The 14875-nt window shown below is 47.7% G+C and overlaps 1 protein-coding gene across 1 annotated transcript in view; it reads left to right on the forward strand.

Moving 5' to 3' along the window:
• CDCP1 (CUB domain containing protein 1) overlaps positions 1-14591 on the forward strand; it is a 57970-nt gene extending 43379 nt beyond the window's left edge. The window contains exons 5-9 of the mRNA XM_055344078.1: positions 2377-2598; positions 3601-3981; positions 5964-6329; positions 8623-8710; positions 11063-14591. Coding sequence (XP_055200053.1) covers positions 2377-2598; positions 3601-3981; positions 5964-6329; positions 8623-8710; positions 11063-11480 — 1475 coding nt within the window. The 3' untranslated portion in view covers positions 11481-14591. The remainder of the gene's footprint in view (positions 1-2376; positions 2599-3600; positions 3982-5963; positions 6330-8622; positions 8711-11062) is intronic.
• Positions 14592-14875: the final 284 nt, after the last annotated feature.

Below are 14875 nucleotides of genomic sequence, written 5' to 3' on the forward strand. Positions count from 1 at the left end.
AGACAAGTAATTGGAAAATGAAGACTTCCCAGTAAAGAGAGATTCACTTCCTTCTTGAAACACGCCGTAATGGAATTTAAAGCATTTCTAAAAGCATAAATTCCAAGGGAAATGATGAATGTAAAGGAAACAATATTCTAGCATTTCTTGGCATGGGGCAGAGAGAGGTAACTGATTCAGCCAGCAGATCTAAAAGTGCAGAATCCAATCCCACAGTGGAAAACACCCAAAAGAAACTTTCAAAGGCCCAGGAATTGGCAGCAAGTCACCTCCAGAACCAGGGCTAAAAGTGGAAGAAGCCCTGCCAGCCCCAGACCCACCAAACAGCCCAGGAACACTCCTCCCCCAGGCAACAGAAGATAGGAGTTTCTTCCCTGGAGAAGGGAAGTTTTTGCACCAAAGATCCCGGTTGCATTGAAGGTAGAGGTGCTAGGCTGAACCCAGGGGGCTTGAATAAGGTTGATGTGCTGGCTATCAAGGCCCCATCTTGCTTCCTTCTTGAGAAGCCCTGAGGGTGTTTCCTCTACTTGGTGGATGGTGGGTTCTTCTCTGGAGGAATCCAACCAACCCAAGAGAAGGTGTTAACGGGTTCCACGGGAAGCTATCTGGTCAGACCACCCTCCAGAGAAGCTCGGTCAACAAGCAGAAGTATTCCAAATAGTGTGCGGTGCCCCACTCAAAAGACCCCTCTCTGGTGATGACCACATTGCAGATTTGTTGTATTTCTCTCCAGATCTTGTTTCTCTTCATTTACATACATAAGTATATACATGTAGACATACTATTACTTTGGATGTAGAGATTTTTTTTAAGTGGTTCTTTTTCTTATGATTTTATTTACTTATTTATTTGACAGAGAGAGAGAGAGAGAGAGAGAGAGAGAGAGAGAGAGAACTAGCACAAGCAGTGGGGACCTGCGGTGGGAGAGGAAGAAGCAGGCTTCCGAACCAAGCAGGGAGCCCGATGTGGGGCTCCATCCCAGGAGCCGGGATCATGACCTGAGCCAAAGGCAGACACCCAACCGACTGAGCTACCCAGGCACCCGATGCAGAAATTTTATAATTAAATGGTGTCACAGCCTACATATTATTCTACACTTGCTGTTCTAGTCAATCCTGCATCTTGGAAGTTCTTAGAGCAGAGTATATTTAGATCTCCCTCTTTCTTTCTAACTGCTAAATAATACTCCGTTCATGAATGTTCCACAGTGTATTTAACAACTTATGTGGTGTCTGGCTTTCCACAGTTCCACACCTGTGGTACAAACAAGGGTGCTGGGGTGGGGGCTTTCATCTTCATCCTCTACGCTGTGTTTTAATTTGCTTTTCTGTGATGACAAGTGATACTAAGAACTCTTTGTACTTTGAGTCTGTGAACATTTCAGTTTTCCTCTCTGTGAACTGCTCAATCCATCTGTCTTACAAATATTTTCTCCCGATGTGTCCCTTGTCCTTCAACATTTTGGAACTTCCTGTCAGTTATCTATATTTTCTTTCTTTCATAATTTGCACCCCACATTTGTAAGGATATTCTCTTTGCTGTGAAATACCAGTCTAGTTTTATTCTTTTACTAAGGGGAGAAATAGTTCTAGGTGAGCCAGGAGTGGTTCATCTTTTTCTCGCTTATTTGAAATATAGCATTTATTAGAGACTAAGTTATAATATCGGTGGATATTAATAATACCTATGAATCTTCTTTCACTGTGCTGATGCCACACTGCTGCTAATTACTACAGATAGCAGGAGAATATTTAAATAAACAGTGGTGAATCTCACTTATTAACTATCCCGCAGCCACTAAATTACTGAATATTTTCAAAGACTCGTGAATATGAAAACTATATGGAAAAATAAGTAAACCTGTGTGAAGTAATAAAGCAAAAGCTGAGTATAAAACTTTATATATAGCATACTTTGAAGCAGCTGAAAATATGCATGCATATGAACAAGGATTAAGATGAACTTGAATTCATTTTGGCCTGAATGAATTCAGGCCATTGTTTTTCTTTCTAAATTTCTTCTAGGGGCCCCTGGGTGGCTCGGTCAGTTAAGCATCTGCCTTCAGCTCAGGTCTTGATCCCAGGGTCCTAGGATCGAGTCTCACATCGGGCTCCCTGCTCAGTGAGGAGTCTGCTTCTCCCTCTCCTTCTGCTTCTTCCCCAGCTTGTGCTCTCTCTCTCTCTCTCTCTCTCTCAAATAAATAAAATCTTTTGAATAAATAATAAATTTATTTCTTCTAGATTCTTGTACATTCTCTTAATAATAAAACATGTTTCCAACACTCCCCAGCCACGAGACGTTTTGTGCTAATTTTTGCCCTTTCGTAGTTTGGCTTCTCATCCATACTTCAGACCTGTTTTCTCCTCGTGGTTTCAGATAAAATCTACCTGGTCGACTTGAGTAACGAGCAAGCCATGTCGCTTACCATCGAGCCACGGCCCATCAAGCTTAGCCGCAAGTTTGTCCCTGGCTGCTTTGTGTGTCTGGAGTCACGGACCTGTAGCACCAACCTCACCCTGACAGCCGGCTCCAAACACAAGATCTCTTTCCTTTGTGATAACCTGACTCGCCTGTGGATGAACGCCGAGAAAACCCTAAGTACGTCCCCTTAGTTAGCACCGTCCTCCGTCCTCCGTGGCCCATGGACAAATCTCCCTGCCCCGCCTTATCTTCTTAATGGGGTCCGCTGAGTAGGTTGTAATAGTGTGATCAGAGATGCCCCCTGCAGTGCAGGGTGAGCAAGGGCAGCCAAGCAGTGAATGGTGAGGTGGAGACGTCCCCCACTAGGACCAGAGCCTCAGCTGGAACGGGTATCCTTCAGAAGTGCATTGCACTTCCAACTTCATGCTTATGTCCTCTGCTTAGCCTTCCAGCATCTTTCATGAGATCCTGTCCTCTGTGTAACCGCCCCACCACCACACCCCACCCCCGCTTCCATGTTCAATGAGCCCTTGTCTCCTCTTGCATGAGATTGAGTCTTGAGGTCAAGACTGTGGCTTGTTCCATTTTTTTGTCCCTGTGTCCCCTGGTAGTGCTGGACATGTATTAATCATGAAATAAATGTTTGATGAATGGAGGGCAGCAAAACCCCTAGTCACCTCCCCACTGGGCCACCATGACCTCTGACATGGATGTTTAGAGTTTCTACAGATGTAGCAGCAGAGGCCACAAGACACAAGACAGCCAGCCATGCTAAGAAGTGACAGATATCTCCCCAACTCCATCCCTGCTCTGCCTGCTGCACCTCCCCAGAGTCAGTCGGGGATGCTGGGTGGAGGAAAAACCTATGCCCTACCTATACTTAGCATCTGAGACTCAGATACAGAGAAGAGACGGTGACACACAGGAAGAGAACATTTCAACCCTAAATACTCCCCAGAGGTTGGTCTGCCAGTTTAGGGCAGAATAAGAATGTGAGAGGGTGGGCCAGAGGGGCAGCTAGAAAAGAAGCATGGAGAGAAGGAGGCCAGGAGAATGGAGGACAGAGTGGGTGGGGAGAGACCAAAGGGAAAAGCCAGAAAATCTAGGATGATCTCTACAGCTGGGGAGGATGCACTCCCGCTCTCCTCCCTGCTGATAGCACGAGCCCCTCTTTTCCAGGCTGCCTGGACCACCGGAACTGCCGGAGGAGGCCCTACTCCCTCCAAGTGCCTGTGGACATCCTCCAGCTGCCTGTGCAGCTGCACGACTTCTCCTGGAAGCTGCTGGTGCCCAAGGACAAGCTCAGCCTGGCACTGGTGCCTTCCCAGAAGCTGCAGCAGCACACACAAGAGAAGTTCTGCAACACGAGCTTCAGCTACCTGGTGGCCAGCGCCGTCCCCGGCCAGGATCTTTACTTCGGCTCCTTCTGCCCTGGAGGCTCCATCGAGCAGATCCAGGTGAAGCAGAACATCTCAGTGACCCTCCGTACCTTTGCCCCCAACTTCCAACAAGAGGTTTCCAGGCAGGGCCTGACCGTGTCCTTTATACCATACTTCAAAGGTAAGGAGGTCTCCCTCTCTCTCTCTCTCCCCATCTCCCTGCCCCTTTCTTGTTTGGGGCATCCATCTTATTTTGGTTTTGTGATCGTCTTAATTAAGCTGTCAACTTGAAGAGTAGGGAGAGATGAGTGGGTTGGTCCTCTCACAAGATGGTGCATCCTCATCCCAACTCTTCCATTAACCTACTGTGGAAAAATCCCAGGAGTCAGAAATAAGACTCTGAAAGTGGGAGGTGACAGTTGGCAGCAGCAGAACAAATAATCAGGTTCAAGCCTTTTTTGGAAGCAGGCAGGGGCATACATGAGAGCTAACCAGATATTCCCGAATCTTGGATTTTTTAAGGTGGGAGCATAAAAATCCTTATGCAAGCATTTCTGTGAGTCCACTTTGACAATTCGGAAGGTGGTGTGGAGTGCACAGAGGAAGGCAGGTGGGAGAGAGATGGGTCTCCAGAGTGCCAGGGTCCTGTTCCCAGCAAAGGGGCACAGCCCCTCCTGCCAGGCAAGTGTTTGATCTTCAGGGTGCTGGGCAGCCAATGGGATCTAAATCCTTTGCAACGGGAAGCTCTCCATGGTTGGTTTTCAAAGTCACAGTCGCCATTACAAGTTGCTCAAAGTCAGAGGCCACTTAAAAATTGACCAAGACTTTTATCTGAGGTTTACTTCAGGTTTTGTTCCCAGAGGCCTTAGTGGGGAGGGAGAAGAATTCTTTGGCCATAAGATTAAGGTCAGTCCAGGCTGCCTGATATCTCCGCAGCTACCCAAAGAACTCCTCCTGGGGAGTCTTTGAAAACAAGACATACCTTCCTCAGTGTAGACTGTTGGAGTTCATCTCACCTGAAGGTCAGGTGACATGTTGGGGGTCTTTTGCTTTGCAATTCTACTGTTCTTCCCAGAACCGGAAGTGATTTAATCTCTGAAACCAGTCCCACTGTAGAGCAGAGCATCAGGTGGATGTTAGCTATGTCGAGGGCATTTCTGAAAGGAAGCTTTCAGAAATAACCAGCGGTTTGGCAAACTAGCCTTGGGTTATTTTTTTTGGTTGGTTGGTTGGTTGGTTGGTTGGTTGGTTGGTTGACTGATTTTGTTCAAAAGACCTGAGCACTTAACCTGAGACTCTCACCTTGTGCTGACCAACAGTTACTAGCCACGTGTGGCAATTTATGTTTAAATTAATAGCAAAATTAAAAATGTAGCTCCTCTGTCAAGCACATTTTGGATCTTCTACAGACACACATGGCAGTGGCTACTTGCTTGGACAGCATGAATTGGGGTACCCAGGAGATAATGCGGGTTTGGTTTCAGACCACTGCAATAAAGCAAGTGAAATGAGTTTTTTGGTTTCTTGGTACATATAAAAGTTATATTTACACCATATGGTAGCTTAGTAAGTGTGCAATAGCACTGTGTTTAAAAAAATACAGTATACATACCTTAATTTAAAAATTCTTTATTGCCGAGGTGCATGGCTCACTCAGCTGGCAAGAACATGCAACTCTTGATTGCAGGGTTCTAAGGTCAAGCCCCACATTGGGTGTGGAGATTACTTAAAACTAAAATCTTCATAAGCAAAAAACAAACAAACAAAAAAAAATTCATTGCTAAAAAATGCTCACCATCATTTGAGCTTTCAGTGAGTTGCAATCACTGATCACAGATCACCATAGCAAATATAATAATAAAAAAGTTTGAAATGTTGCAAGAATCACCAAGATGTGACACAGAGTCAAAGAGTGGCAAATGCTATTGGGAAAAAAATGGCGCCACAGATTTGCCCAATACAGGGTTGCCACAAATCTTCAATTTGTAAAAAACAAAAATAAAGAAAACGGAATCCTCAAAGCATAATAAGATGAGGTGAACCTGTGAAGAACTTCTGTGTCATTGCAAAAAAACTCTGTTGAACAGTGCTCATCTAGGCAGGTTGACATCCATTTTGATTCAGTGAAATATCTTGTGTGGATTCCCTCCCCTGTTTCTGCAGAGGAAGGTGTTTTCACGGTGACCCCAGACACAAAAAGCAAGGTCTACCTGAGGAGCCCTAACTGGGACCGGGGCCTGCCATCCCTTACCTCGGTGTCTTGGAACATCAGTGTGCCCAGCAACCAGGTGGCTTGCTTGACCTTCCTAAAGGAGAGGACGGGCGTTGTCTGCCAGACGGGGCGTGCCTTCATGATCATCCAGGAGCAGCGGAGCAAAGCTGAGGAGATCTTCAGCCTGGAAGACGAGGTGCTCCCCAAGCCAAGCTTCCACCACCACAGCTTCTGGGTCAACATCTCCAACTGCAGCCCTGTGAGTGGCAAGCAGCTGGACCTGTTTTTCTGGGTGTTGCTTACCCCAAGGACTGTAGGTAAGGACCTGCAAAGTCTTATGGGGGTGGGGGTGGACCACAAATTGGCAGCCGGAGGGTAGGGTGCAAGCCTGGGAGGCGAGTCAGAAAACATGGGTTTGAGTCCTGGCTGGCAGGTCAGCTTTTGCAACGGTAATGCTGCAAAACAAAACCACCCCAGAACTTAATGGCTTAAAGACAGCTATTTGTTATTGCTTACATGTTGGCTGGGCAATTCTGGTGTAAGTTGGGCTTATCTGGGTTCACTCATTCATGAACCTGTGGACAGCTGCAGGTGGCTAGAGGACTCTGCTGCTCTTGGCCACACACACTCACTAGGTTCCTTGGCTCTCCTTCCCACGGTCCCTTACACTCCAGCCTGGACCTTGTTCTCATGGCAGAAGCAGAGAGATCCAAGAGAGTCTGGAGGAAGCATGTAAGGTCTCTTGATGCTTGAGTTAGGAACTCACACACCAGCCCTTCTGCAGGTCTTCTTTGGGCTTGCCCAAAGTCAAGGGGTGGACAATAGGCTCCACCTGTTGGTGGGAGGAGCTGCAGAGCCATGTAGTAAAAGACGTGATTCAGGGAGTGGGGAGAACTAGGGAAGTTTTAATAGTCCATCTATCACTGTCATTTACTATTAATCTCTCTCTAGTGTAGGGGAGGGCTCTTCAAAACTCCTTTAACCTTCCTCATTTTAGAGGGTAGATAGATGATAATAACTACTTCATAGAAGTATCATTGGGAATTCAAGTGCTGGAGATTCAAATGTGGGGACCTGAAAAGTGTGACAAAGATACTTGGTGCTAGCATTTTTTAAAGATTTTATTTATTTATTTTAGAGAGTGTGTGCACGTACAAGCAGGGGAAGGGAGCAGAGGGAAAGAGAGAGAATGCAGAGCCTGATGCAGGGCTCAATCTCATGACCCTGAGATCAAGATCTGAGCTGAAATCAAGAGTCAGACACTTAAGTGCACCCCCTGGCACTGGCACTTTTTACTCAGTCCAGTGAAACATGGGAATCCATGTAATGCCCTTGGTGGAAGGCCTTATGCTCAAAGTTGCAGGATCTGCTCAAGAGTCTCCAGTGAGGAAATGCATGTGTGACAGGGCAGTCGTGGTGGGGCCACATTTGCCTTTATTCCAAGGTAGTCACAGAGCACCACACAGTGTTGGAACCAGAGGGACCATGGAGGACGTTCCTCCTGGCCCTTTCTCTTTGTGGCACTCAGAGAGACTAACAACTGGTTAGCAGCAAGAGAATTGAGAAGTGAGAAGCTCTCCCAACCTCAGGTTAGCTCCTGGGTTTTCTGACTCTCTTACATTCATTTTCTGTCATTTATTTCTATTTCCTTTTTTTTTTTAAGTTTATTTATTTGTTTAAGTGATCTTGACACCCAGTGCGGGGCTCAAACTCACGACCCTGAGATCAAGAGCTGGACACTCTTCTGACTGAGCCAACTAGATGCCCCACTTCTTTCTATTTCTATTTCTCTCTTAATTTCTCCTTTCGTTTTCTTGAACAGGCATCTAAATCTCTGTTTGGTGCAGGGCTCTCTATCTCCTTTACAACTGTAGGAAAAGGACAGCACAGATGAAACCACCCTGTCCTTAATGCCCTCACTTCTGACTTTTGCTACCCTTCTCACCCAGTTAGACTGTGACACCTGGGTGGACACACCTGGGGGGTAGGCCTAGAGTAGCCTTTGAAGGAGATCTAGTAGGGCACCTGATTTGTTTTAGTTATCTGTACTGCATAACAAACAGTCCCAAGATTCAGTAGCTTATACAATAACCATTTTGTTTGCTCACAATTCCGTGGGTCAGGAATTTAGACAGGACACAGCAGCATGGCTCTTATCTGCTCTTAGATATCAGGAGCTGCCACCAGATACCTTGAACAGTGAGAGGGTAGCAGGGATGGTTCACCTGGGGGACAGACACCTACAGCCTTGGTACTTTCAGCTGTTTTGTTTAGTTTGTTTTCCTCACGGAGTCTCCACGTGGTTGGCTTGGGCTTCCTCCCAGCATGGTGGCCTCAGCATAGTCAGACTTCTTACGTGGTGACTGACTGGCTGTCCCAAAGACAGAAAGTGCAAGAAGTTCCCAGGCCTCTAAAAGGCCCCAGAACCAGCAAGTCAAGAAGAGTCAAGAAGAAGGGAAATAGACTCCTCTTACTGTGAAGAGCAGCATGTGTGTACTGGGAGGGTGACGAGGGATGCTGGCCGTCTCTGGAGACTGTCTATCCTGGTTCATCGTTGGCCTGACCACCCCTATGCCTCCTCATCCCTCTCCCTCGTGTCTTTGCTCACAGACCTGACTGTCGTCATCATCGCGGTTGTGGGAGGTGGCGCCTTACTGCTGTTTGCCCTCGGATTCATCATTTGCTTTGTGAAAAAGAAGTAGGTGGAATTTCTCAAACTGTCTTCAGCTGATCTGACGCCTCCTTAGATCATACAGACCAGAGCTGTCATTAATTACTGACTTCTTTTCTCGCTTCCCATTCCTCTCCCAAGGATCGGTGTTAAATAATACTGCCAGATGTGAGTTATACTTGGAGGGGGGTGGGGACCCAAGACTTGGTGGGTGACATTTTAGCCTGCAGCTTTTACACAGCTGTCTCAGCCCAAGTCCCCTGGGAATCATTTACTGTCTGCTCATCAGACAGTGGTCATGATGGGGATGATCTTAGCAGGAAAATGCTCACGTCAGCCCTGCCAGACCAGGCCGCTGAGCCTATGTCCTCTGTCGCTTTGAGAGTGAACGCATGCGGCCCCAGCTTGTTCTCCTCCGGTTTCTTAAACATTTTTGTGCTTGTGTATTGCACTCCAGACAAGCACCAAAAAGCTAGCCCTGTGGGCGAGAGGAAGAAAGACCCAGTTACCTGACTCATCTCACCTTCCACCCCCTCAGGATGACAGCTGCTGTTTTATGAAAGCAAAGTGTTGACCTTTTGAGATAGAATATGTGCTGCTACCAGATTTTATCAATTCTGCGCATATTTCTGATTAAAGCCGTGAGGGAGAGGGAAATTGCTTTCCTTTGCACGATTCAACCTTGCAACAAGCCAAAGAGAATTTCTTTTTATTAACTGGGGCCATGAGCAAACAACTGAAAGTCCTGATCAACAGTGAGACTGTCTAGAAACATCTCCACTAACGAGGAAGGGGCTGCCCATGGCAGATCCAGGGAAAAGTCTCTTCTCCATGAAATGGGATTGTATAGATACCACACAGGGGGTGGAGTGGGGAAGGACTCCTTTCAACAAATTATCATTGTATGGTTTCTCTAGGAAACTTTCTTGTCTGGGGTGCAGTCTATACCGTCTGGATCAGAAAGCACGGTGTTAACATCGGGCTCGTTTCCTCATCAGGGGGGAACCAGACAAGGGGAGGGTCCTGCTCTTGCCTCCATCTCTAAACTGCCCTGTTCCTGGCAGGAGAATCCCTAGCCCTCCCCGACCTTGCTGTGGGGCCATAGTTGACAGGTTTGCTGCCAAGTTGTAGGAGGGTGGATGGGTTCTGCAGTGAGAATGGAGGACTCGTTCATTAAGCAAGGTGTTTCTGAGCGCCTCCTAGGCCCTAGGAACCATGCACAGTGCTGGGAATATAATGGTGAGCAGGACACAGTCTCTCCTCCCACTGCCCAGGGCAGGCAGAGGGACGAGAGAGGAAGGCAAATGAAGGACCGGCCTCAGAATCCCCTGGGAAGAACATTGATGGAGACAATCACAGCTCTGTGGAGCTCAAAGGAGGGGCATCCATCTCAGGGCTTCAGGCAGGAGCCTTTGGAACCCATCATCCCAGCCAGAGACTCGGAGTTACAAGCTAAATGTACTAGATTATTTTTATTTCAGAAAAGGACAGGGAGCCTGTCTACAATTAGTGAGCCGTCAGCCTGTGCATTATATGGTCCATTATGTTAATTGAGCTAATGTCCTCCATTTGAATCACCAGTCAGCTAAAAAGCCAGCGTCCCCTGTTTTTGGCTCTTGGAGATGGAGGATGGAGCTTTGTTTTCAGTGCCAGAGAGTGCTAATGCCCATCCACACCCAAGTACCAAAGAACATTACAAACCAAAGGTTAATGGTGTTATTGAGGAACTCTGGCATCCCAGCCTGAACGTTATCTTCTTTTGAGCTCTGTCCCCTTATGCAGGCTGTTACCCTCATACAGCCTCCTGCTGAAGGGACTAGATCCCTCTGCTAATACTGAGTTTCACTGTCCCCGACCCCAGCTAAAGACTAAGATACCCTGAGTCTTGTATCTCTGTTGTGTCATTTAGAATCTAGATGGCCAGCACTTCTACCCATGCAAAAGAGGGATGATGAAGCATTAGCTACGGAAGATCCACATCATAGAGGGTTAGCAGGGGCACGACACGACCACACCTGATGTGGTCGGGCTGGGGCACCACCCTTTCTCGTGGGAAAGCAGGGCTGGTTGTCAGCTCTTTCCACCCCTGGATACCGTGCATCTACTGAGGCAAATCCAAGTGCAGACAGTGTTAAACATGCCCTCTCTAAACCACTCTCTGCTCCCTGTTTCCACTGTGAAGACTGGAGACAGAAGCTGGTCCCTTCTAAATGCTCCCGAAGGACAGTAGTTTCAGTTTCAAGGGCTAAGGGATTTGAGGGACTTGGGAGAGATGTGCGAGAACCCCTGAAGGGCCTGAGTTCCAGTAGGGATATGCCAATGGAGCACAGCGAAGATCATCCTGTTCTTTCTGACTCTGTCTTGTTTTCCTTCTCTCAGTAGGAAAAAGAAGAAAACCAAAGGCCCACCAGTAGGCATCTACAATGGCAACGTCAACACCCAGTTGCCAATGCAGTCAAAGAAGTTTACAAAAGGACGAAAGGACAGTGAGTCCCACGTGTACGCAGTCATTGATGACACCATGGTGTATGGGCATCTGCTACAGGATTCCAACGGCTCCTTCCTACAGCCAGAGGTGGACACCTACCGGCCCTTCCAGGGCCCCACGGGGGACTGCCCTCCCTCTCCACCCGCCATATGCTCCAGGGCCCCAACTGTAAAGTTGGCCACAGATGAGCCACCCCTTGGCATCCCTGCCGAGTCTGAGAGTGAACCCTACACCTTTTCCCACCCCAACAACAGGGACACAGACATTCCATTGCTGGACACCCATGAGCCAGAGGAGCCTACAGAGTAACTTGGACCCATCCCAAAGACTTTGCCTAAAGCTCAGCACTGAGACACCCATTAGGGGTCTCGAGCAAAAATCCTAAAGAGGAATTAAATGGAAGGAACAGCAGGAGGTTTTTCAGGACACCACCAACCTCTCTGATTTCCAAGTGGATTCTGAGTCCAAGTGGATTCATTTCAGTGATGAGATGTTGAAAGTGATGAATTCCGATCTGGATACAATCATCACAGTTCATGTCCTTCTAAACTCAGGTTGGGTTGTAAACCAGCCTGTAATGAGAGGGGAGAGCTGTGAGTCACCACGGTTGCAACAAGCCCTGGATTTGGATTTGGATTTGGATTTGGATTTGGACCTCTTTGGGGCAACAATTCCAGTCCCTTGGAGCTCATGCAAGGTCCCTGCTCCTGCTGGAGCCCCTGGATGAAAATGACAATGTGCCTTATTATTTTATTATTATTATTTATTTGGTGGTCCTATATATATAAGAAGTCAAATTTACAACCATATAGCTCTTTTTACCTGACATAGTAACAACTCACGCTAACTGGTTGGATGGCTGGGTTTTGACTTCTGTCGACCACCAGATAAACATGCGCCTGTCCCCTAGAGGTGGGAATAATTTGCAATCTGTCCAGCCAAAACAGGGTGTGTATGTTTGAGGGCATTGATAAGAGACTTCCCAGTTCTCTTGCTCTGCGTGCGTGTGGTCATCCCACTGCATACATTCATCTTCAGTCCTAGAAGTAAGAAAAATTTCCTTGCATTGCCATGTGTGTGGCTGTCCCTGCTCCAGCAATACTTTGGCATTTAAACAGAAAATTAGAGAGTATTTTCAACCTCTAGAACTGTTTAAAAATATAGGCCACTATATTAGTTCCCTCTTCCTACTGTAACCAATTACCTCAAACTTGGTGGCTTAAAACAAGATAGATTGCTTATCTTATGGTTCTGGAGACCAGAAGGGCAAAATGGGTCTCAGCGGGCTAAAATCAGGGTATCAGCAGAGCTATACTCCTTCTAGAGGCTCTAGGGGGAGAATTGGCTTCCTTGCCTTTTCAAGGTTTTAGGGTCTGCTCCTTGCGTCTGATGGCTGGTCATACTGTGGCACTTGCACCCACGATGACACTGTGACACTGATTCTCCTTCCTTCTTTCCTGTACATGGACCTTTCATTTATAAAGCCCACCCACCCAGATAATCCAGGATAATCTCCCCATCTCAAGATCTTTAATTTCATCCCACTGAAAAAGTCCCTTGTGCCAAGGAAGGTAACATATCCTCAGGTTCTGGGGAATTAGGACATGGACGTCTTTGGGGACCCATTACTCCGCCTATCACACCTTCCTGCCACTGCAGGAGAGACTAGGAAATAACCCAGGCCACAAGGTGTGTTTTGTTTGGCCTGCAGAATCTTTTTGATGAAGTAGTTACTAACATGTAAAATTATACAGTTTTTGCATAAAAATCCAGATCAGGAGATCTGGCCATTGCTGGGGCTCACACTGTCACCTAGCAGCAGCCAGTGGGGCACCTGGTTCCCCAGTTCACCCCAGTCCCCACCACTCCCTCTCGTCTCCCTCACTGATGCTGAGTGTCTGACTACTGACGAGTGTCCCCACACACACACAAGGGTCGCTTTGTTCATAGTGAAATGGAAAGTTTGGGACCCATGTCTTGTGTCAAAGGAGAAGACTGGCCTTGGGGCTGGTGTGTATTGTAGGAAAGTTGTTTTTTCCCCCCCGCACAGCCTGCATCCCTCATTTACACTAATGACCGGCCCAGCTCCCAGGAGCGGTTGCCTCTGTGGCCACTGCTGTCATCTGGAGGGAGAGGGATTGTGTTCCGGCTTGCTGACATGGTCCAAAGGTCAATGTTTCTGCGGCCAAGCCTCCTTTAAAAAATAAATGTGCTTCATTGTGTTCAGTGAGTTCACCTTGGAAATGCACCACCTAGACTTGTTCACGTGCTACTTTGCCTCCACAAAAAGGAGTTTTGCAATCTCCTAAATGGTGTGTATTCCAAGGCCTCTAAGACTCTTTCCAGAAGGAAGAGTTTGCTATTTGGGTGATAGGCTGGGTGCTGCCCTGGGCACCTTTCCCTTTTAAAAGGCAGGCTCCTGGGTAGCCTGGGTGCCTCAGCGGTTTAGCGCCGCCTTTGGCCCAGGGCCTGATCCTGGAGACCCCAGATCAATCCTGCATCTGGCTCCCTGCATGGAGCCTGCTTCTCCCTCTGCCTGTGTCTCTGTGCCTCTCTCTCCCTCTGTCTCTCATGAATAAATAAATAAAATCTTTAAATAAAATAAAATAAAATAAAAGGCGGGCTCCTGCCCAGTTACCCTCGGCCTCTTGGCCTAAGGTGCTGGCAACACCCCCATGAAAGGCCAGAGGAGGGCTGGGGCATCCTCTCCTCAACTGAAATTGTATTGTATTGTTACTTAAAATCCCCCCTGGAGCCCTGGCCTCCGCTCTGTGCCTTCTCTGACCTCCTGGGCTCTTCCGAAGCTCCCTCAGCCTGTGGTCTGCATCCTGCTGCCCCGCGTGGCCGGCCACCCATGGCCTGGCTGTCGTCACACGCACCACCTTTACGTACAAGGGTGCCATGGGCCCAGGTTCTTTTAACCATTAGCTCAAAACTCCAGGCCCAGTTACTGTCATCCTGAGATCTCAGGAGAATTTAATATTTTCTGGAGGTGCCAACCCGACATACGCCTGGCTCTTTCTCTAAAGCCCAGACCCCACTTAGGTAAAATATTTCAGGGCCCCTGGAAACCACTTGGACACACCTGCTGATGCCTACTGTGTGCCAGCACCAGGTCTGCGGACGCCTGGGTGGCCTCCACGGCCATCCGCAATGCTTGTGTGGAAGCCGGTGGAAGCCCGGCTCCTACAAGCCCGGGTTCTAATGCCGCAGTCATTTTTGTGCAGGAGAGCAACGTCTCAGGAAGAGTGGGGAGTGGAAACACAAGTCCTTGGGGATGCAACCTTGGTCAAGGTTAGAGGACTGGTTTGTGTGGATCTGCAGTGCTTCACTGGGAATAATTTATTTCATTGTAGATACTTTTTAGGTACCATTTTATTCATTTCCTACACTTTTTTAAATAAACAAATGTACAAAAAAGAAAAATGGGCATCGCATTGTTTAAATGCTTCCGCTCTTCGTCCCCTAGTTCGGCTGAGGCCCTGATTCCCCAGTTTATTGTGGCAGGTTCAGCAGGGGATCAGCAGACATTGTCTTGACAGTGTGTTTATGGTACAAGATGCCAGGCTTTGGGCTGCCAGTGGGTAACTGAGAGGTCAGAGCCTGTTCTGTTCTCTGTTGAGACACCATTGGCCTCTGTGTGTGATGACTCCTGGTACCCCCCTAAAGATCTTGGGCCATCCTTGCCATTGACTGAAATTGAG

This window comes from Nyctereutes procyonoides, unplaced genomic scaffold (genome assembly GCF_905146905.1).
Source record: "Nyctereutes procyonoides isolate TBG_1078 unplaced genomic scaffold, NYPRO_anot_genome, whole genome shotgun sequence".
Taxonomy (NCBI): domain Eukaryota; kingdom Metazoa; phylum Chordata; class Mammalia; order Carnivora; family Canidae; genus Nyctereutes; species Nyctereutes procyonoides.